This window comes from Myotis lucifugus, unplaced genomic scaffold, assembly GCF_000147115.1.
Source record: "Myotis lucifugus unplaced genomic scaffold, Myoluc2.0 scaffold_5, whole genome shotgun sequence".
Taxonomy (NCBI): Eukaryota; Metazoa; Chordata; class Mammalia; order Chiroptera; family Vespertilionidae; genus Myotis; species Myotis lucifugus.
This window is the reverse complement of record NW_005871053.1, coordinates 4,265,130-4,289,827: the sequence shown is the minus strand read 5'-3', so window position 1 is coordinate 4,289,827 and position 24,698 is coordinate 4,265,130. Positions and strand designations below refer to the sequence as shown.

General features: G+C 37.9%; 1 protein-coding gene across 1 annotated transcript in view; it reads right to left on the bottom strand.

The window, feature by feature from the left end:
* LOC102430467 (zinc finger protein 385B) overlaps positions 1-13,559 on the bottom strand; it is a 174,905-nt gene extending 161,346 nt beyond the window's left edge. Inside the window, exon 1 of the mRNA XM_023744421.1 lies at positions 13,440-13,559. Within this exon, the coding sequence (XP_023600189.1) occupies positions 13,440-13,449 (10 nt within the window). The 5' untranslated portion in view covers positions 13,450-13,559. The remainder of the gene's footprint in view (positions 1-13,439) is intronic.
* Positions 13,560-24,698: the final 11,139 nt, after the last annotated feature.

Here is a 24,698-nt window from a genome sequence, read left to right as displayed (position 1 = left end):
TTCTGAAATCCTATTTGAATCTGCTTATTTTAGAGGTCTGTACCATCTACTGTGGCAATGATTTCCAGAATGTGACTACTGCGTGAAAAGGTGATTTTTTTTATTTACTACATTTGATTTGCCTCTTTAGAACCCCCAAGGTTTTCTTTTGTGGTGCTTCTAAGGGATTTTATGAACATGTGTGTTTGGTCCTATTTATATGCTACAATATTTTATAGTCTTCAATCCATTCCTTTGTTTTTCCAGCCTGAAAAAAAAATGCTATTCCAATCTTTTTAATCAATCTCGCTACCGCCAACGTGAAGTCACTTCACTTACTTTTGTTTTTCTTCAACCTTCCCCAAGCAGTTAGTTTTTCTAGAGGCAAAACAACGGGAAGAGAGCATATTTCTCTATATCTCTCTGTACAGACTAAGGTACGTTCACAGTTTCATTTCTGAGACCCTGATGATGTCCACCAGCTATTTATTTTTTTACTGAAACATAACGTTTGTTTGCAACTGTACCTTAGCTTATACTTTCAAGGGACAAATTGCAGGGCCCCAGACCTGCGCCCCACCTTCTGGAAGAGGACTGCAGAGATGGGCCTTGGGCACCTGCGCTTGTATACACACCCATGTGCATTGCTCTCTCTGTGGAGAAGTCAGAGGTTTTCATGTGATTATTAAAGGGATCATAACCACATTGGGTCTAATCTGTCCCCTCTGTTCCATCCCACTGCCTTCGCTTCATGTCAGCATCTTCCCCCCGAATACTGCAATGTTTCCTGGCCTGCTCTCTTGTTTATGTCTCCCCCTCCTTACCCCCGCCTCCACAAGTCTGCCAAAGTGATTTTTCATAAACATAAACCTGATATCATATTCAACTCTGTATCTTATTACATACTTAACGGTGTGTTTATCACAAGAGGTGCACAATAAATATCACTGAATAAATGAATGGAGAAAGGAACTGCTGCTGACAGTCTGAGTCCTCAGCCCAGTACTGCAAAATAAACCTCCCTGACCTGTTCTCTGGGACACACTAAGATCTTTGAGGCTCTGTATCTGGCACTGGATTAGGGGTAATAGAATATACTCCAATATTTTAAATTAAAATCACAATCTGCAAGTATATTACAAAAATATATTTCTTGTTTAAATGTCACAGATAAACAGATTATCATTAGGTTAGCAGGCACTTGTTACCGAGTTTGTTTAGAATGGTGGGGAATGTCTTCCTTTGTGGAGAAGATTTCAAAGAGCTGCTACAGAAGTGAATATACTATATAACATACTACTTAGTATGTAAGCATAGACATAAACAAAGTGGTCATCTGGATCTAGGAGCAGAAAACTTTTAGGGATTAAATTTTTATACAATTTTTTTCTCCCTGGGTATCAGTGTGATATGTCATAACTTTGACTTTTAGACAGGAAAGGACTGCCTGCCCTCCAGGTCAGGCTGACATAACCAATCCTGGAGTCCAGCAGCACGAACTTCCCATATCGCACTTTATCTATCTGAGAACAGAACACTAAACAGCTGTGAACTTCTATAGTTTAAAACATTCCCCAGAGAAAACGGACTGCACTCAACATAGTGCCTCGCTATGAAGATTCTAGAAGACCAAAGAAGTAGAGTGAGAGATTTCACTTCTAAGGATTGTGTGTAAGTAGTATGTTTTCAAAGAAGAAAGCCTGTTTGAAGTATGAAAAGGAAATAAACTTTGATTCACATGTAGCTCCATTATACCAAAGCCTCATATTTAGAACACTGGCCTATGGGAAATTTTTGCTTGACAAATAGGGTTTATATATTCAGGGGCAATCACAGAAAAAATGGGCATATATGAGAGGTGGCATACATTTTCAAGATAAGTAACATTGGAAAACAAATGAAGGTAATAGATATTGCTAAATCCTGACAGGATAACAGGAGACTCTCATGCTTGAGGTTGGTGCGTAGGTTGTGGGGGTTATTGGTGAAAGGAATCCTGTAACAAGCTGTCATTTTGAAAGTGGCACTGCGCCTTTTTCAGTCATTTGGCTATATCAGTAACTCACATTTATTCCATACACAGCGGATAATTCATTGCCTTAATCACAAGTAGAAGAAAAGCAAATTGATAAGGTAGGGAGGTGAGAAAGCAAAACACAAAAGTCTTTTGTGGTTATCTATATAACATTATAAATTGCCTTTGAATCAATTAGTCACAGCATAAGACTTGGTGGAATGATAGCTAAACCACTCCCTATCTTACTAGATAGCTAAGGGGCATTAAGTCCACTAGACAATGGATACAGTCATACCCTGATACAGGTGAGAAGTGATTAAGGCAGAAGAGCAGCACAATAGTTATCTTCAGAATCAAAAAGGCAAACATTTGGAAACAATGCCTATTGCTTCACCTTTGCCATTGGTATTACTCAAGGATGAAAACACAGAGACATACATTAATCAAATGCATAATAAAGAAGAGACACATAGACTTGTTGAAATAAATCTGACTTTAATTTCTTTAGAAAGCATATTTTCTCCCAAGACATTTTACCATTGGAGGAAAATCTGGCAAAAGAGTCAAATTACACAGGTTGTCTGCAAATTTAGGTAACTAACATGGAATAAACATTATTGTCATTTATTATTATTATTGATATATAATTAACATATAACATTATATTAGTTTCAAGTTACAAAATTTGATATTTGTAGGGTAAGCTTATTTTTAAATAGTATGTAAGTTACATTTTAAAATAATATGTTTAATACGTATTTTCAGGTTAAGGATCTCTAAAGTAAAGTAATGTATTTAATGGTTAACCTGGAAAAAAAAGTTAACAAATATACTAATGGCCAAAAGTCTGGAAACACAGGGAAAATAATATATTTGTTGTATTAGATTGATATTTGTATATGTTGCTATATATATAGAGGTATTTCACCTAAAAATGTGTTTGGAGGATAAAAGAAAAGTACACCAAGCATATTATTTTAAAATGTAAGCTAGCATACAGTATAAAAATAAGCTTATACTCTTTTCCAGCCTCAGGGACATATTGTATTATATAGCACATAAATCATTCAAGCCTCTTTCACCATAAATAAATAAATGCAAAAACAAAATCCCAATAAGACAGTCCCTGAGACTAAGAATTTTTTATGAGAACTCCAAATGTGATATATAAGTTGATAAAGGAGGAAGTGACTATTGCTCTGTAGAGGTCTCCGAGGTCTGGGCGCTAAACCATCAGCATGGTACCACATGCGTGGGCTGGTGTTAAGGTAGGTGCTAAGACCTGAACTCCATCATTGTCAATATGTTATTAAGCCTAAAAAATATTGTCCTCCTCATGGAATATTATCACTATAGCTTCCCTTTTCTTTATCAGGAACAACTCTTCTCAACAAAGAAAAAAAAAGAAAAGAAAAGAGAAAAAAAGATTCAGGAAAAAATGAAAAATGTATTCCATAGAAGTGTCATTACTTAGAAAAATAGGTAGAGACTCATTGGGCATGCCCAAAGGGTACTCCCAGGGAAATGTTCTAGTCTCAGATTAAAAATGGGCTTGTTGAGCTTCCTTTCCAACATGTCAGCGGATGAGCTAACGCTTACCTAGATAAAGCATTGTAAGGTGTGGATTTGCAAACATGACAAGGGCTATGACCTCTAAATAGCTATAGAGTCCATAGTTGCAACTGCTATCATGACTTTTTCATAATTATGTGGTTTCATTATTCTAACAGTTTCAATGAATATTTTTTCCAGAGTACAGGTCTACACTATTAGTATAACGTATATGTTCAATGATCTATAAAACCATAGTTTCTACTGAGCCCCCTAATTCAGAGTCATGTGGTTTATCCCCAAACAGTGTTAATAGTGTGTTTGGAGCTGTTTCATGTGTGTTCCAGAGTTGAACAGTTTGTGCCAATGGATTCTGGGAAACGCTGCTTTTACAAGTGAGTACTTACGGGACTCCTATTAAATAAAAGCACATATTACTAACAGGGAGGCTTTAAATTGCTTGCCTGAGCAGCCAGGAACTTGGGCATTATGGTTATTACCACAACTCTCATAGTCCCTCTCATCCAAAACAGTGGAATTGTTTGCTAGTCCCATAGCTCTTGAAATCCTGCCATTGTAGTTATTTGCATATCTGCTTCCCAACTAAGCCTGAACACTAAGAAATTTTATTAATTTCTCAACTGCTACAAATACTAGCATATAGTAGATGCTCAGAAATCATTTTTTGGATGCATGAACGATACTAAATACAGTAACAAATACATCACATATTTATTTGGTAACCTCACCAGTTCCGAATTCAGCAAAGCACCAGAACATGTCTCCCTATCCCCCCAAAAGTATCAGAAGATTAAAGTTTCTTAAGACAGTCTCTGAGGTCTCAAAGACATATGTAGTTTAGAAAAAACACTGAGTCAGAAACTTCCTAAGGGTGAAAGGCCTTTCTGCTTTGCTCACCTTGATATCTTCAGGGCCTTTATTGAGCATAACAGATGCTCAATAAAAAAATGTGTTTAGTGAATGACTACAGCCTTTTCTGGCCTATTCTGCATAGAATAATGAAAATAGTTGAATTCAGAAGTAGGAAGCATAGCTGCTATAGACATGGACAGCTGTACACATGCCAGCTGATATCATAGAACACCAGTAGACCATAAAAAAGTATGCAAAAATGCAAAAGTATGACAAATTGGGACCATTTCTTTTAAGAGCAAACACCTCAGTATCTCACTAGACAATGTGCACTATTACTGCACAGCACAACAATTAAAATTTGCATTAAGGGTCCTGACTTAAAATAACATTTTAAAAGCCAATACATGTTTAGAACAATAAAGAAAACATATAGGAATACAGAGCTCTAAAGGAACACTTCCATCAATTATTGTTCAAATTAAATACTGGGTGGGGAAGACGTTTGGAAATGAGTTCATTGACCAGGTATGCAGGTTGAGCTCTGCTCTCAAATCCTTTCTCTACTCTTTTCCTGTTCTGTGTGGGAAGAAAAGAGAAGTTGGAGTATTTTTTTTGGTTTCCCTCTTTGCCTGCAATCTGGCAGTGGCATCTTTCAGTGATAATAGCTCCTATTGAGCAGTCTCCCTTTCAGTTTCCAAGTTCAGCTCTTACCAAACTTAACCTCCATTACCTCCCCTTCTTCAAGAATGGGGGAGCCTATGGTTGGTCAATAGAAAGCTTGACATCTAGTATTGATTCCCCTAAACCAGTGGTTGGCAAACTGCGGCTCGCAAGCCACATGCGGCTCTTTGGCCCCTGAGTGTGGCTCTTCCACAAAATACCGACTTCTGCGCATGGGCCACGAAGTTTCACTCGCACTGTACGCGCGCGCGCCCGCTTATGGTATGCATGTGGTATTTTGTGGAAGAGCCACACTCAAGGGGCCAAAGAGCCGCATGTGGCTCACAAGCCGCAGTTTGCTGACCACAGCCCTAAACCTTACCACACCTCTGAAAACAGGTCTTTTATTAAATTCTCTTGGAAAATTCCAGCTGATCATGCTTTCTTTGTTCAATTAGAACTCCTTGATTGATATACCGTGGAATAAACTCAGGTCCTTCTTACTTTGTATAGATTTAGAACCAATATGTTAGGCAGAAGTCACTTATTAAACTAAACTACCTCTATTTCCTCCAACCATATGAAAGTACCCTGTCAGGCTCAAGAGAATATAAGACAAAGATACTATGAACATGACCAGCAGAGACAAGCATTCTCTCATTTCAGGAATACCTGAACTAGTGAACAAGTCCAGATTGGCCAATGCTTTCCCTACCTCTGCCAAGGCCACTTGAATCTTTCTAAAGGGATGAAAAATAATTGGCAATGCTTCGCCAAATTATTTTTAAAGATTTCTACAGAAACAGAGAAATGCATGTGAGTGAGAAGAGGCAAAAACAGTTTCAACAGAGAAAGGTTATGGATCTGGCTCCACTAATTTTCTAGTAGTCTACAGAAGAACTTGTATTTGGCAACCTAGAGATGCAAAAATTATTAAGGGATGGAAGAGGGCATTATATGACCTTCCTGCACAGGTTGGCAGGAGCCTATCACCTGGGGAAGGGCTCTTGTCCACCCTACCTGGAAGACTGCAAGAGAGGGAAGCATAGGTAATGAATGGAAAGAAGTACTAGATTTTTTTAAAAATATATTTTTATTGATTTCAGAGAGGAAGGGAGAGAGAGAGAGAGAGAGAGAGAGAGAAATGATGAGAAAGAATTATTGATTGGCTGCCTCCTGCACTCCCTGCACTGGGAATTGAGCCCGCAACCTGGGCATGTGCCCTGACCAGGAATCGAACCATGACCTCTTGGCTCATAGGTCGATGATCAACTACTAAGCCATGCCAGCTGGGCTGGATTGGGTTCTTACTCTAATTTTCCTAGATGAGACATCTTGTTAAATCACTTTGGCTATCATAAATGAGATAAACAAGGGTTATGAAAAATACCATATTAATTAATTCCTCATGATACTGTGGTTCAAACTAGGTGAAGATTATTCTAACCGATTAGATTTTAAGTTTGGGAAATTATTTCACTTGTCAGTCCTCAAAGGGGATATCTTATAAATCTCAACAATTCAGCTGAAACATATGTCTCCTACTATTCTGAAAACTGATATTTCCACTGTAATGCAGTAACTGACTTGAGACAATTCTGTGTGAAACAGAAAATACCTATTGTGCACCAGAACTTCCAGGGTGTCTTTTAGCAAATATGTATTCTTAACCCAATTTTGCAGCTTACTGGTTTTTTAAAGACAAAATTTCTTCCAAAATCCTCTTGGAGTATGATTTTTAAAGCATATGAAAACAGAATCTGAGCCAATATATTTTATTCCAAATGAGGCTCTCTGATTTCTCATATGCTTTTGAAATGTGATGTTTGTATACCTTGTGAAATTCTGTTCCCTCAGCTCCCTGGAAAGCTAGGAAGAGTCTTAAATAATTGTATCATTGGTGCTTTCTGAATTCCACTAATTGTGGTCTATTTCTTTTGGATCAATGTGTTCCTTAACTATAGCATTCATTTCACTCTGCTCCTCAAACTTTTATTTTCTGTTGTCAAAGCCAAGAATTACAAAGCTGGAATAGAGAACACTACTTTATGGATATTCATTATTAAAGGATTTTTATATCACAGAAACGTAGGCATATTGTTGATGAGATAAATTACCGAAAAAGAGGATAAGCTGAAAAGGCAGGGAGAATATATTGCACATTTCAGAGTTGCTCATTTACTCTATTTTGCCACATTGCAATTAGTATAATGAAAGCATCCTCCATCTTCATAGAATTTTCATCTGTAGAGGTGATTCTTAATCTTACAAGGAAAGCAAAATAATCTGGGAATGAGGCTGGCAGGTTAGAGTTTTAATAGTATATCACAAACGCAGAACAATCAGTTGGGGCAGGGGGGAGGGGGGAGCGAGCATGAATTGTGAATGCTCCTTTCAAGAAAACAAAATCTTCCACAGCATTGTATCAATACTAAAATTTACCTAATTCCACATGCATTCTCAAGTTTGAAATACTGGCTGATTGTCACTATTTCCTTTCATTAATTTCTCTAGCCTAGGATTCCATGCAAGTTGGTGAATATCTAAAAGCAAATATCATCTTAACATTCTAAGCAAAAGTGATGTCACAAACAGACGTAAATTTCAAATGATATTGCATTCTCATGGTACTAGGGGAAATCAAACAATGACTTTACAGCTAAGTCCAAAGTAAAACATATTTGAAGAAAACCATATTTCAACAGAATGGCCAGAAAATTAATCCTTCTACATTTAACATTTAATATACTACATTAGTGTCTAGACATGTCAAAAGTTTAATTTAGCAGAGGATTGCCTCTAAGCAAAAAAAGAACAAACAAATACAAAATTTAGATTTTACTATTTTGGATTTATGTCAATCGAGGTGGTACTGGTTTAAAGGATAACTTGAAGTGTTTCTTTTTAAAGATAGTATTAACATTCATCCCAGAGAGGCTTCTATATTTTATGGACAACTAGAGGCCCGGTGCACAAATTCATGCACCAGTGGGGTCCCTTGGCCTGGCCTGAAGAATCAGGCCGAAACTGGCTCTCCAACATCTCCCGAGGGGTCCCAGATTGCGAGAGGGTGCAGGCCAGACTGAGACACCCCACTGGTGCACGATCGGGGCCAGGGAGGGACTCGGGGGGCACCAGGGTGTGTCCGGCCCATCTTGCTCAGTCCTGATCAGCTGGACCCCAGCAGCAAGCTAACCTACTGGTTGGAGTGTCTGCCCCCTGGTGGTCAGTGCATATCATAGCAACTGGTCAACTGGTTGACTGTCTGCCCCCTGGTGGTCAGTGCAAATCATAGCAAGCAGTTGAACATCCTTAGCATATCATTAGCATATTACACTTTGATTAGTTGAAGGGATGACTGGACATTAGCATATTAGCTTTTATTATATAGGACTAGAGGCCCAGTGCACAAAAATTTGTGCACTCGGGGCGGGGGGGGGGGTCCCCCAGCCCGGCCTGTGCCCTCTCGCAGTCTGGGACCCCTCGGGAGATAACGACCTGCTGGCTTAGGCCTGCTCCCGGGTGGCAGAGGGCAGGCCCAATCCCTAGGCGCAGCCCCTGGTCAGGCTCAGAGCAGGGCCGATTGGGGAGTTGGGGCGCTGCCCCGTCATGCACAGAGCAGGGCGGATCGGGAGGTTGCGATGCCACCCTCAGTCACGCTCAGGGTAGGGCCGAATGGGGGGTTGGGGCACCGCCCCCTGTCACACTCAAGGCAGGGTCGATGGGGAGGTTGTGGTGCCACCCCCTGTCACGCACAGAGCAGGGCCGATCAGGGGGTTGGGGTGCTGCCCCCTGTCACGCACAGAGCAGGGCCGATCAGGGGGTTGGGGCGCTGCACCCTGTCACACTCAGGGCAGGGCCAATGGGGAGGTTATGGCTCTACCCTGTCACACACAGAGCAGGGCCGATCAGGGGGTTGGTGCACTGCACCCTGTCAAACACAGAGCCGCAGGGCAATCAGGGGATTGGGGAGCTCCCCCCTATCAGGCACAGAGCAGAGCAGATAGGGAGGTTGTGGCCCCGCCCCCTGTCACACACAGAGTCACAGGGCGATCAGGGGGTTTGGGCGCTGCCCCCTGTCACGCTGATCCCGGTGCAGGGAGCCTCACTGCTCCGCTGATCCCGGTGCTGGGAGGCATATTACCCTTTTACTATATAGGATAGAGGCCTGGTGCACGGGTGGGAGCCGGCTGGTTTGCCCTGAAGGGTGTCCTGGATCAGGGTGCAGGTCCCCACTGGGGTGCCTGGCCAGTCTGGGTGAGGGGCTGAGGGCTGTTTTCCGGAAGCGAGTGACTGAAGCTTCCAACCGCTCCTTGTTTTCTTTTTTTTTTTTATTCTGGGCCAGCTTTAGCTCTGAGGCCTCGCCACTGAAAACATCGATACAATGTTGCTAAAGCCCGGCTGAATGAAAGCCGGTTTCTGGGGTTTTGTTTATCTTCTTATTTGCAACATAGTACATAGTTGCTTAGAGTTGTAGCTCAGAGGCCGGCAAGTGAGGCGGGGAACGTTGGAGTCCGCAGTCACTGAAGCAAGCAAGCCTCATGTTCGCTTCTAGCTGCCTGGCTACAGGCCGCCATCTTGGCTGACAGTTAATTTGCATATACTCACTGATTAGCCAATGAAAAGGGTAGCGGTCGTACGCTAATTACCATGTTTCTCTTTTATTAGTGTAGATAATATTTCTATCTCTCAAATTTAAACATCTTTTTCTATAATAATTTTAAAAAACAGTAACTGACACAAAAGGCACAACACATAGAATTACAGTTACTAATTGGAATGCATTTATCACATACTAGGCAATGTGCAGGAGGTTTTATGTATATTATTTGAATTAAGTCTTATGATACTGGAATTCCACAATGTGAACATTATGATCCCTGAGTAAACTAAAGACAAGGAAACTGAAGCTTAAAGAGAATAAACCATTTGCCAAGGGTCACAGAACAAATAAGAGAGAGAGGTATAATTCAAATCCAAGTACATCTTGTTCTCAAGTCTCTCCTCATTTCCTCTTATAATTAAAAAGAGTAAAAAAGTACAACAAAAAGACCATATTTGACTTATTAGGACATAAATACTGGTTTCAAATATAAGTACTAAGTCAGACATAAGTTGCTTCATACTGAAAACATTTAGAAACAATTCAGCAAAATTTGCACTCTACAGGTTTCTTGAGTCCCTAATCTGGAGCAGTTTCTCACTTTTTTTTTTTTCATCATGGCATCCCTAATGGGACTTCTTGACATTTTTTTTTCTTAATCACCCCTACCCCAGTTAAAGTTTAATACCATAGATATACCATATGTCTGCTTATATATTATTTGAGTATCTGTGCTCTATACATAAAAAAGAGTTAATGTGTATATTTTTTGCCTCCTGGAATGAATTTTTGCCCATTGGAGAACAATGAGAATACATAACCTAGAGGATGTAGCTGTTTTTCATTATTACTCCCAAACCTATCAACTCACTGGCTATTACTTAAAATTGCATGGGATTAGGGCTTTAGATATTTAACTTTAAGTTTTTCAGGATGTTAAAATGTAAATACATGGAAAATGTTGATGAACCACTATAAGGTATTCATATCTTAGTGTGAATAGAGATTGGAAAGCTAGTTTGATGGGGGAAAGAAGGAGAATGTGAGGGCACTTTCCACTGGAGCAGAGAGAAGGGGAAGGACAGAGAGCCTCTGCAGCTGAAATGCTGTCACAATTGTGCTTCAGTCTAGTCTTGTTGAACATGTTGACATGAAGAAAATCCTTTGAGATGCTAGCTCCCATTCATGATGAATAAGAAATCTTAGTCATGAGCCACCTTAGGGACCATCACCCTACTGATTAATGTGTAAATATTAGGTTTCCTGCCTGTGAAGAATTTGCTGTTTGGTTCCTTTCAGTCCTGTTTGTATATTCCCAACTGCTACGTGGCCAAGAACAAGTCAGTTTATGTAATGTTCCAAAGAAACTGCTGGACACCATGGCTCATTTTAACCCAGGTATGAATAGAAGACAGAGATGAATTCACAAATGCTTCTTTCACATGCTCTGTAAAATATAACTTTTCATTCCCAGAGGCCAAAATGGTCTTAACCATTGAAGTAATTATAGCTCACAACTATAATTTAGAGTTAGCTCTGGTTGACTTTAAATTCACACAGGAAAATAATTCACTCATCTTATTGGAACACTGGAGTAAATAGCTTCATAAAACTCATATAGTTTCAGCAATCCTGGAAAGTATGATGAATCCAAACAAATCAGTTGATAATTTAATAATACAACAGTAACAATTGTCTACCATTTGTTGGTCACCAACTTAAATGTTCAAGTACCAGTTGACATTTATAAGTATTCCCTATTTAATCCTTACAGCAATCTTATGAGGTAAATACTTGTATCTTCATTCACAGAGGAATAAGTACAGAAAGGATGGGTGATTTTCTTAAAACCTCTCAGAACCAGAGGAAGAAAAATGCAAACTCCTGTCACAATGCTTTGGCACCTCAGCCACAGTGAAATTATCTTAGACTCAAGTCTGCAAACTCTTAATTTCCAATTAAATGAAGAAATCTTGGGCAAATGGGGAGGTAGAGCTAATGGATATGGTATGTAGCATATTGAGGTTTTGCCTGTGAGAAGTTACTGTGTAGATGATTTCCATTGAAGGATATATATTTTTTTAATTAAATGCCTTTAAGATGAGTATTTGTCAGAATTTTATGACTTTGAAGTTTGTGAAACACATGCATACGTATCAGGATCTTGGTAAATAATAAACAAAATGGTGGCTACTGCACACAAGCACACTTTCCAGAGGCCGGGACCCCTGCCCCAAATTGTCTACATCACCCATTCCCCACCAATGGCAATGAGCCTTATGACCTGAAGAGAGCTCCCAAGTGAAAGGATGGCCCTTGTTTGGAATTTCCAGTGTATTTTATACATGTATATTGTACCTCCAACATAACAAGACAATGAAAACTAAGAGGACAGAAGTGAAACAGCAAAGATAAAGTAAAACTCCAAAAAAATCATTTTATAGCCAAGGTAACCCATTGGTTAGAAGTAGTGTTGAGGATTTGGAACCTAAACTTGGGTCTTCTAATTTCTAAACCAGTATTTTATTCATAACAGTACATTGCTACCAGGTGGAATAATAAGTAAGCATGAAATGAGAGCAAAAAGTGACCCATAAAATATATAATCAACTATGGGATTTCTCTGTGCAAATTGACCTATTATTTAAACTATTTAAACACACAAACAAGTAAAAACATAATTTTTCTCTTAAACTACTAACATAGTTATGTTTACTATGTCCCAAATGGGTTATCAAACATCCCTAAGTAGTAATTTTATGAATAACTCAAAAATAAAGGTTAAAATTGTTCTTACAGGGGAAGTAATGTGTACAACTGGTCAAAGTATAACCATTGCAATAAAAGATGTTTTCACTTAATTTCCTGGAGATTTCAGATGTTTGTTTAGCCGTTATTAACTGGAAAATTCCTCAACTCATTGTGCACTTACTGACATATTCTATTGGGCAAATGTTTGTTTTCCAAGTAAATAACCCATGGCATAAAACTCAGCCAGTGTGTCACAATATTAACTTAAGAGTAAAAGAAGCATTTTATCAATAAAACATTTTAAAAGTGTTTATGTAGTTTCCAATGAAATTCTTATTTAAATATACTCCTCTATGAAGTGAAAAAGCTTCCTATATCAGATCTTCTTTGAATGGTTTTGCCAGATTTCTATTAAGACTAATGCAAATGATATATTTTAAAAGGTCTTATATTATATAAGATATACTTGTAGTATTACTAAAAATATGCAGCATACTGATACTTTACCCTTTCAGTGTTCTATTATTAGAAACTAGTTTAAAAGTGGCAACCTGGGTATTTCCATATACTTTAAATATTAATAAAATGATAATATAGAATGAGCCTTTTTAGAGGACATAGCAAAGAATTTTAACAACATATGAAAGTCAAACATATTTTTAAACCAGAAGTCATGTTAACATTTAGACCATGAAGACTTCTATTGTCTATAACAACTACTGATTAAATCCCAAATGTTAGCTCATTCTTATGGAAGGAAAAAACGTAGTTACTCTAATCATGACTGCCTCTTTAACTTACACACACTTTTCCGAGATCATTCCAAGTGGCCCAAATTCATCACTTAAAACCCAGTAGGACAAGTAATACTAATTATGGCATTGCCCAGCACTGTTTGAAATCTGTACAAACCTGGAAAATTTCAGACAAAGCTAAGTTTACCTCCGTATATATTTTCAAACACTTCAGCACAAACCTACATTTGTAAGTTATGTTACTTACCTAGAAGCATGTTTCTTAGCAATAGTCAATTCAGTCGGTCTGTAATTTCTGTATCACAAAGGTATCAAGAGCTGAGAAGTACTGTAACCTGTCACACGTTTTACTACAGAAAGAGTGGGAGCCTTCACAAACTCTTCCTTGTCTCCTAAGCCTGCTGGAGTATTGGACCAACTCTACTCCCTCACTGTGTACCTCTGTGGAAACTAACAAACAATACAGTGACTGTCAGTAGACACTGCCTCCTCAGCCTACAGAGCCAAACTAAATTATGGAAAAGTAGGTTATTTCACTGGAGTTGGAAATGTAAATTCTGAGTTGATCATGCTGTTTCGTTAAAATTCCAAGTAATATTTTCTACCAAATTCACAAAGAAAAATTTATTTTTTAATTTATGCAAGTATTATCATAAAATCATATTTAAAGTATGTAACCACTTTCTTTCTCCAATATTTTTCTTTAATAATTTAATACACATTTTACTATTAACTGGCATATAAAAAGGTGTGGGGTATGTATCTGTTATAAGTGAAGCAGACGTTCATTATTTGAGGAATGACAGCAATGTCAGGTTTTCTTGGAAAGCAGCATTCTATTGCGTTATAGGATAAAAGAATGGTAACCACAAGTAGAAGAAGCTGTGGTACATGTATAAGTTTTGTCTGTCACAGGCCCAGTAATGCAACTGAAGGCAGAAGAAATTGCTAAATTCCTCTGAACAGAAATTTCAAAATGATGAGTTGCTGGTGTGAATAATTCACAGGTCTGTGTAATTGTTTATTGAGAGCATTTTTTTTCTTTCTTAGTGATACATAAAGTAATGTGACTTACAATAACAAAAAAATAGTAGATTTGACAAGCTATGATGTTATTGAGAAGTAAAACAATCATTCCTACTAACAGCTATTTAAAAATTGATGATCAATGTATTGATTTAAAGCAGGGTGTTCTTGTTGTTCAAAGTGTGGTGTGAAGATTGTAAAGAATTGCTGGAATGGCGCTACCTGGTTTGGCTTAGTGGAAAGAGTGTCAGCCTGCGGACTGAAGGGTCCTGGGTTCGATTCCAGTCAAGGGCACATGCCCGGGTTGCAAGCTTAATCTCCAGCAGGAGGCATGCAGGAGGCAGCCGATCAATGATTCTCTCTCATCATTGATGTTTCTAATGTTTCTATCTCTCTCTCTCTCCCTCTCCCTTCCTCTCTGAAATCAATAAAAATATATTTTAAAAAAAAGAATCGCTGGGATGCCTGCTTCAAAGCAGGTGCCTGGGACTACCAGGGACCTATTGAATCAATATCTTCAGTTTGAGAACCACTGCCCATTTCACCTTCAAGTAAGTATCAATTTAATAAAAATAGCACCACTGGAGGATTCCTAAATATTAATTGTAATAATATATATCTGAAAAAAACTGCCTTTGATTTCAAATCAATTACAATAAACCATTGGTACAGCCTAAATGACATAAAACTATACAAGGACAATTCTGAGGCAGCTTATTCCCACAGGAAGTTTTAAAAATCAAAACACCAAACTGCATAAACATTCCAGTGTAATTTGGTGAAGATATAGGAGAAAAAGCCAGAGACAATAGTGGATGTACATCTGACCAGGCTCAAGGCAAGCAGTGCTGGATGAGAAGACATGATGCTGGGAAGAACAAGTATGTAGAAGCATCACATCTCCAAGTCTGCAACTCCAGCGCCAGCCCAGCATGGACTGGATCCCCGGCGTGGCCCTCCAGTGATGTGAAGAATTTGGAAGATAATGATAGAAGGCCAAGGTATAACTGACTGACTGACTGGAAAGTCACCCAATATCACAGAGTCTGTTTTCTCAGCAACAGAGTAAAATTCTACAGTCCATTCTACCTCTAAAAGTAGGTAATGCTTAAAAACTTTTATAAAAGTAATAGGGTGTGGTTTCTTTCAAAGTTTTATTAGGGTAAACCTCATGAAAGCAAATGATTGATTAATCAAAGACAGAAAGCATCTGTTATGGTTTGAATTGTGTTCCCCAAAATTCATATGTTCAAGTTTGGTATCTCAGAATATGACCTTATATGGAAATAGAGTCTTTACAGAGGTAATCAAGTTAAAATGAGGTCATTATAGTCAGGCCCTAATCCAATATGACTGATGTCTTTATGAAAACAAAGACATTGAACACAGATAAGGTACAGAGGGAAGACCACAGGAAGAGACACCAGGGGAAGCTGGCCATCTGCAAATTAAGGAGAGAGGCCAGGAACAGATCCTCTCTTCAGAGGAACCAACCCCGCCAACACCTTGATTTTGCATATCCAGCCTCCAGAACTGTCAGAAAATAAATTCCTGGGAAGCCACCCCATTTGTGGTACTTTGTTATGGCAACCGTAGCAAGTTTATACAGCTTCTTTATCAGATGCTTGATATTAAGCATAGGCTAACTTCATAAAGGATTGGGGAGTTGATCACCACTTACTCTTTCTCTGAGACGTGTGACTAGCAGGAGGAGGAGCTATTTTTGGAAGGTCACTTAGAACTCAGACTTGTTATATTGGTACTTTTTAAAAATTTTCCTTAGTCAAGTTGGTCATGCATTTGCCTATTGAAGTAGATTCACCCACACCCAAAGAACTTGCTGTTGGTTTTTTGTCTTACTATTTTATTTGTTTCTTGTGTTTTCTACTCTACTAATACTATTTTACCTTTATTAACATCTGCTTCCTGACGTCTTTTAATTAATTTTAATACATTTTCTAGTTTTTAAGATGTATACATGGCTCGTTTATCTTCAATTTTTGTTTTTTAATATTAAAACCACTTAAGAGCACAGTGTTTGATAAAAAGCTTTCCTTCCCATTAACTTTTAGATAATGTATCATTTTAGTTTTGATTTTTTTCCTCTTTTCTCTCTACTTTATGGTTGAAAGAACTGAGAAATAAAAATAACAAGATATATTTTATCCTGTCTTTAGTATTAATTTAGTTTATTATAAATTTAAGCCATTGTTTTAACTATTTTTGATCAATTAACTATACATAAAGAGATTAGGGTACTTCTGAAGACATCAGAATTGCTTACCTTTTGAGTTTTAACTTTTCTATTTTTTTTGGTGTATTATTAATCATCTTTCAATTGTCTATATGTTTATAATTTTATGGTAAAATGGCAACCATTTACCTACTAGCACAGTTTTAATCATTGACTTCCATTCAAGGAGAAAAAATATTTTAAAAACCTACCTCTTAAAATAATCTGTCATTATCATTTAAAAGCATTAACATTTAATAAGCAGGAGTCAGTTATGTGTCAGGCACTCTTTGATGTGCTTTATATTCAATTCTCATCACAACTGTTGTCCAAATGAAGAGACTGATGCTCAAAGAAAATAAGCAAATTGCTCAAGGTCATAAATCTTCCAACCCGGTGCTCCATCCATGCTCCCTCCTTATAAAAACCAGTGAATTGAGACAGTAATGATTTCCAGAGAATGTAAAATCTTTCTTTCTTTTTTTGGAATTGAAAATATAAATCACTTTTAAGTAAAAGAAAATTTGTTTCAAAAAAGAAAATGATCCTGTATTTCCTTCTCTCTTTTTTTCCCTTCAGGGGAGATTTTATTTTATTTTATTTTTCCTTTTAGCGGAGAATGCAAGTACTTGAGTAAATCACTGTATTTTGAACTATACCGTTATCTCAGATTTCATTATCATGCTAAATATTAACTTCTAGCAGCACGTCTTATATATTAATTCAAGAATCCTCATATTTAGTGTCTAAAATATATGCAAAATTCTTTAGTGTCATTCATTTTTAATACTTAATACTTAGTACTTAGTTTTTTCTTAAGACCCCCTAAGGCATTAACTATTATCATTTCTGGTAAAATTATGCTCAACTGAGGAAAAATTGTAGCCTAATCAGATTTTCAATTTTCTACGAGTGCAGTGCTCTATAGATGAAAGATAATTTACCATTAACCAGGCTGCCACTTACTTGAATAGAGTGAATATTTAGGGAGTTATATTAGTTCCTAGTCTGACATCCAAATGGACCCAGAAAAGAGAAAGAATAAAAAGAGTTAAAATTGTTGTAAGAGTGAAGATATTCATTATATACTAACTGCTCGATAGCATAAGAAACATGCTAAATGCTCAACAGACCAGGAATGGTTGTTCGATATTATGAAATATTATAAAATATATTTAATGACATGAGAAAATATTCTTTATATGACAAGTAGGGGAAACTGTGTAGAACTGGATATACCAGAGAGGTCATATATGTAAAAGAAGCCTGTTCTATATCTATGTGAATGTTTGTATATGTGCACATCTACAAAAACATATTTGGAAGAAAATATGCAAACCTCATTAATATTGCAGGTTCATAGAAAAGGTTACTTTATTCTTTATTCTTTTCTTTATTGTTACTTTTTTTGGACTAAGCTGAAAAAACACACAGCATGTTTTAAAATTTGCAGTGGGAGAGATTTGGCTATTTAAAAGATAATTTATTTAACTGATAAAAACCTGGAAGTAGTATAGCTAATTTAGATAATCTCAGGTAAAAACCTTAGTAGCTAAATGTTGAGAACTAGTCAGGTTCTCAAGTTTCTTTTGGGCCTAGTGATCCTCTTATTGGCCTGGAGTATGTTATAGACCTGAGAAGTATGTAGGGTAAACACAGGCAAAAGACTCACATTGATCACTAACAAAAGTGCAAAGGTATAATATGTAATCTATATATGTAAAAGCCTAATATGCAAATTGCCCCCTCGGGAGTTTGACAGGGAGACCAAGAGTTTGACTGCTCGCTATGACATGGGCTGACCACCAGGGGGAGGCGCGGAATGAAGGAAGGCCCCAGCTGGCAGCTGGAAGGCCCCGATCAGCTCTGATCACCTGCCAGGCCTAGGGACCCTACCTGTGCACAAATTTCGTGCACCGGGCCTCTAGTGTGAAATAAACAAGATAAGAAGGAATTAGGATAATGGCAATACAGTGAGCTTCAGCCATCAATCCCTAAAACTCTGTGACTCAGTCTCTTCCCCTGTCATCTATAGATGAGCGTTGAGAGCCTGCAGAGAGATGATGCAGGGGATCCGGCCTATGGATAGGCTTACGTGCCTGATTTCTCTTAAGGCATTAAATCTTTTGAACCACTATGGTAGCATGGCCATTTCTACCCAAGTGTTTAACTTATACAGAGGAAATCATTTATATGCTGAGAAGCTATGGCTCCCCAGAAACCTTGTATAACATGGCTCTCATTAAACTATTTGGTACCAATGTCCTCAGAAAATTTCCATGACAACATCGTGACATATAATTAACATGGTTTATACACATCAGATCTGTGCACAGCAGGACACATCAAAAGAACTCTTATCTCATGAACAGTGCTACCAGATAGAGCACCTGCTCCCCTCCTACACCGGAGAGCAGATGTTGAAATAATGCAATGGAGGTTTTCTTATGATAGATGCTCAGCTGTGTCGAGCTTTTCAATTGGGTTACATTAGAAATACTATCATTTTTTTCTTCTTTTAAAAATCTCTACCTGCCAAATAGGCATCCACTCTACCTTGCCTGTTTTTATGCAATGCCAGCCTGTCCTCTCAGGTGGAGTTTGCCTAGGGCAGCAAAATGCTCTGCCACTGTTTATCCCGAATGAACGATGGCCAGCTGGGAGAAATGGGCTTTTTCTGCTTTGCCTGGGGCATATACTTGGAGGGAGATGGACGAGACCATAACACTTTGGACAAGTTGGAAAATTTTGTAGTGAGATGATATTCAGTAAACAAAAATGTTTATGTACATTTAACTCTGGGAAATAAAATCCAAAGGGATTTTAACATTTGCTCTCCATTACCATAAAATCTTTTTTTAAAAGCCATTTAAAAAGTCACCAATGGGCTTTGTTTTCTTTCAAGAGCTGGTTACAGTAGGTGTTTGAAAACAAAACTGGAAATCATTTAAAATATTCTCTAAAGGTGAATTCACTGGAGTCAAAACTGCTGAAATATAGTTTTAGAGGCATATGGGTACAGCTACCCCGCATCTGATCTGCATTGTTAAATTAGCTATAAAATATGTTTAGCATTAATATACTTTTCCAAGGTAATTCACATATATAAACTCTAAACCATATTAATAAGGAAAAAATAAAGAATGTTGTCGTCTCCTGGGGAATGAGTTTACCTGCTTTTACCATGCAGTTTTAAGATTTAATAAATGAGCCATCTGAAGCACTTTACCTGCTCTGGGGTTTTCCAACTTTAGAGAAAATGAAAAAATTTTGGACAGCTAAAAGGGGAAACATCAAGCCCAGACAGTATGGCTCAGTGGTTGAGCATCATCTCATGAACCAAGAAGTCCCTGGTTCGATTCCTGCTAAGGGCACATGCCCAGGTTGTGGGCTCTAGCCCTGCAGGAGGCAGCTGATCAATGTTTCTATCCCTCTATCCTTCTCCCTTTCTCTCTCTCTGAAAGCAATAAAAACATATTTTTTTAAAAAGGAGGGGAGATATTAATATGATTATGAGCTAAAACACAGTAGGAAAGACAAAAAGTATAATAAATAGAACATCAAGAAGTAGCCCTCAAGTATGTATCCATTATACAAAGCATAGAGGTGACATATGGAACTACTAGGCAAGTGTCCTTAGTAGTAATAACACTAGCAACAAACACTTCAGTGCCAGGTCCTTCTCTGAATGTTCACCTGTATCAACTGATGTAGATTACTCTACTTTCACAAGTGAGGAAGCGGAAGCACAGAGACAGTAAGTAATTTATCTGAGGTCACACAGCGAGGCAAGTTAAGACTGGAGACTGGAAAGCAGGAGTTCTGGCCCTGCAGCTGGAACGCTTAATCATAGGCTGTTTGCCCTCTCTGTCAGTGCTTTGACTGTAGGTCTCAAATCAGTTGTACATGAGAGCCAACTCAAGAGCATTTCAAAGCATGCCAGCTCCTAGGTTCCACCCCCAGAGATTGTGGTATTATGGGTCTGGGTGGGGCTTGTTATCAGTATGTTTTAAAAAATGCCCAGGTGATTCTAAAGTGCTGAGAGGCAAGACCGCTACGCCCAGGTCACCTGGCTATTCAGTGGTCCAGCAGAAGCAGAATTCCTCTACATTATGACACTCCCACTTTCAGCAAACTGAGGGAGAAAATGAAACACATTTTTACTCCGGAGTGATGACTTTCAGTTCCTTAAACTGAAAAGCTGGGGATCATAAAACACAAGGATGGTGTTACTTTGGGTGGTGATTAAAACTAAGATGAATTCTCAATTTTCTGAAATAATTAAGTGTGTTAATGAGAAAGTGGTTTCCAAATTCCCTTTCTTAAGTGTTGTAGCACTACTATAATTTAGACACCAGAGGTCCCTGCTATACAATTTAAACTCTCTATATAGTACAGAGCCCTCCTGAGAATCAACTTAAGGCAAAATGTTTTAAAGGAGGATGAAAGCAGTGTGTGATATCTGTTCATACTGAACAAATCGCAAATCTGAAGAAAAGAGCCCCAATTTGTAGTGCTTACCAAATCATGATGTGGTAAACTCTCCCACCACTGCCAATTACAAGTTACCAATGTGACGACATTACTGCATGTGCAGCTGGGAAGAGATGCTCAAAAGCACACCGTCACGAAGTATTTCCACCATATGTACACAAGACACAAAAAACTCCAAGGCGCATATGTAACACTCAAATGTAGTTAAGTAATTAGGGAGTAATAGGTCCTGAATATTTATTGCCTTTGTTAATGTATGTTTATATAATTTAATTTTTAACAACACTGTATCTAATAACTGGCTTGTAAAATTCCTGAAAATTTAATAATCAGCTTCTGCATTCATTCAATCACGCATTTTTCTTAGAGGAGGGAAATATTTAAGTAAATAAACTGCCAACCATAAGTCAATTTTCATGGTACATAGAATCTACCTGGGAGAAAACCAACCTTCCTCTTTTATTTGGTTTTCTCAGGAATGAGAACTCTTGATTAATTCCTCCAGGATAAATCCAGCCTTCATTTTGAGCAACAGAGCATAAAGGTTAAGAGCATGGGTTCTGGGGTCAGAATGCCTGAGTTTGAGTCCTGGCTTGTCCACCTATGACCTTAGGAAAGTTACTTCAAAAGTGTGACCATCTGTAAAATGGGATGATACTAGTACTCACCTCACAGGATTGTTGACACAATTAAGTGAGTTATTACACGTAAAACACTGAAAACAGCACAGGGAATGCTCAGTGAACGTTAGCTAGTACTATCACATGAAAGGGCTTCAAGTACGCACACTACACGTATTTGAGATGGCTTCTTAAAGTTCCCTGAACACACCAAGAGCTCTGAGCATCCTTGCCTTCTCTCTTGCTCTTCTTGCCACCTGACATGATGAGCTGCCATGTCTTTTAAGCTCAGTTCAAAAGTGTTATTTCTCTTAACCTTCTCTGATTAACCAGCACTATGGATGATTCAATAGCGCCCCCCCACACACAAAAAGATACTACATTTATTCTTAACATGTATTTAATATGTTCTGAGGTTTAACATTTGAAGGCCAAGTGCAGAGGCATGCATAGTATGAGGTAGGGTGAGGGCTTCTGTTTCCCAGCATCCTCCTTCCTCACAGGTCAAACCCTTCTCACCAGAACTTGCATATCCATGAGTAACTTCCGGGGTTAATAGCTCAAAGTCCACCTTGACTGCTTACGCACACACACACACACACCTGTGCACAAAAGGTTTGGTTCCTAAAGTTTGGGACACGTACAAAAGTAAAAATTGTATTAAAGTTAAAATTATTTAAGTTAAGGGTTACTGATACTTCTGAGTCTATGTCTTCCCTCTATTTCCTACTGGCAGAATCTTAAAGGCATTTTGTTTAATATATTGGGACCTGCATAGCATAGATTCAGGTACATACTAGGTGATCAGAAATGTCTGTTATATTTCATTTTCATTTATTAGAAAATCCTACGTTTAGGAAAAGAATAACTTTGGTGTCTTCTGTCAATTTAATGTTGTTTGTATAATAAAGGAAGCTGTAACACTATAAATTCCCTTTTCCTTCCGAGAGTAGCTTTAAAATTTTATTTAAATAATCAACTACCTTATGTAGATAGATTAAAGGGAAGAAGGAAGGAGGGAGGAAGGAAGGGAAGTTAAGTTTCTCTTCCTTAAAAGAAGTATCTCTTTAAATATAGAATCTTTGTTGCATTTTATTCCTAGCAATATAATGAGCTGACAGATATCCTAAAAACCCTCCCCTTGTATAATGGATACAGTTATTTTAAGAATTCTTTCAGATGCATCAGATATTTAGCAAGAATGCGAAGGAAATCCACAGAGGACAACCATGGAAACCAGCTTTGTGAGGCGGCACCACTGCCAGGGCTGCCCCAGGGACATTTGCCAGGTGGGCACCGTAGAGTCCTGGGTTCAGGCAACTGAATGGGAGCAAAAATCAAGGCTTTGCTTCTCTGCAAAGTGGAAAGCTGAAAATGAAACTCAGAGCCAAGTCCTTTGAAAAGTAACCTTTCAGAAAGTCTACTTGACAGCAAAGAGACGTCACCAGGAAACCTGTCTGTTTCGTCCAAAGATTGGGGAGAAAGGTTGGCTTTCTGGGAATGTATAATCACAGTCCTACCATTATGAGGGACTCAGGATGTAGACATTCATTGCCTGCCTGGCCCAGGAAACCCCAAAGCACAAAAACTATATGGTCCAGGAATGGTTGCATCCTAGGGCGTCTAGAAGTAGCTAAAACAATACTCTCTGGAGGGATGCATCCTCAACCCAGGCCTTGCAGGGCTCCGACAGGGAAAGACCAGTGAAACAAGAGCTCATAACTAAACATTATAAAATACACAAAGAAATAAGCCACCATGAGCAAGAGACAGTGACAGAAGCAGCATACTTTAGACAACTTCATGGATCTCTTAGTTATTCAATACAGGATATAAAATATATCTGAAATATTTGAAGAGTTATAGACTGCAGATACCACAATGGTCATTAAAGGATTCAAATGACTGGCATTTATGTTGTATATGGATTTAGGATGTAGAGAGAGACTCTGAGAACATAAGTTTGGAATTATGGAAGTTTTAAAATAAGACTGCATAGACTGAAAAGGCATTTTTTCTTTCAAACATACCAGCTGCCTGTATTCCTTCTGCCTCCTTCATTGCCTCCCCTCTCCTCCATTCCCTTCAGGAGGCTTGGAATGTTCACCAACTCACCTCAGATTAAGGACAACACTAGCTCCATAAGCATCACTGCCAACAATCACTCATGTTCTACTTGTATCTGAAGATATTATAATACAATATTCACTTAAAAACATACCATTATGGCATTTTAAAAATTTTGATAAAGAACCGTGCTATTTCATTTGAATATGGTAGTCAATAAAATTTAAATTTACAAACCTGCTTTTCATTCAACTAGAAACCACACATACTTTTATCTGAAAAATAAAATGTTGTTCGGTATTACTATCAAAAGATGAAGGAACTGTCTCAGCTGTAGAAGCAGGTGTTTCAAATACTGTATACAAATACTGTAAACAAATACTGTACACAAACTCAGTTGTATGTTCTTATTGTTTTTACAGAATTAGGTCCAGAACAAACAACAGCCTTTTTAATGCCAGGAGCTGCTTGCAGTGTCATTATTATACCTTAAGAGGCTAATACTGCATTCTATTTTTATACATATTTATTCAAAAACATTTAAATAAACATCTACTTTGTGCCTGATGCTGTGATATGCCCTGTGGATAATTAATGAGCAAAAGTGGTCACAGCTCTGCTCTTGGAGAGCGACAATCAAGTGAGGGAGACAGGTTATTACCAGAGTAATGACCAAATAATTGTAGAACGGGAGTCAGGCAGCTATGACATATTCTTCCTGACTAGGGTTAACAAATACATTGGTCTTAAGAATCTTTGAAGGGATACTTAATGTTGCAAAAGTCAAGGGGCAATAAGTAATTTGTTCTTATTGTGAATACATTCTTCTTTTAAATATAATCCAAATTTCATGAGAAATGTTAACCTGAAACTCATTCCCACTGAATCTTCTTAAAGTCATTATCAATTTTGCCAATATTTAAGAATGTTTAGGATCCTTTCATTATAATCTCAAATGAAAATTGCTGAATTTATTAATTTCTACATTTTACAAAATTTTATTTCTTTACTTACAAAGCAATCCAGATTATATGGGATATTCTAATGGATTTTGAAAATTTCTGTT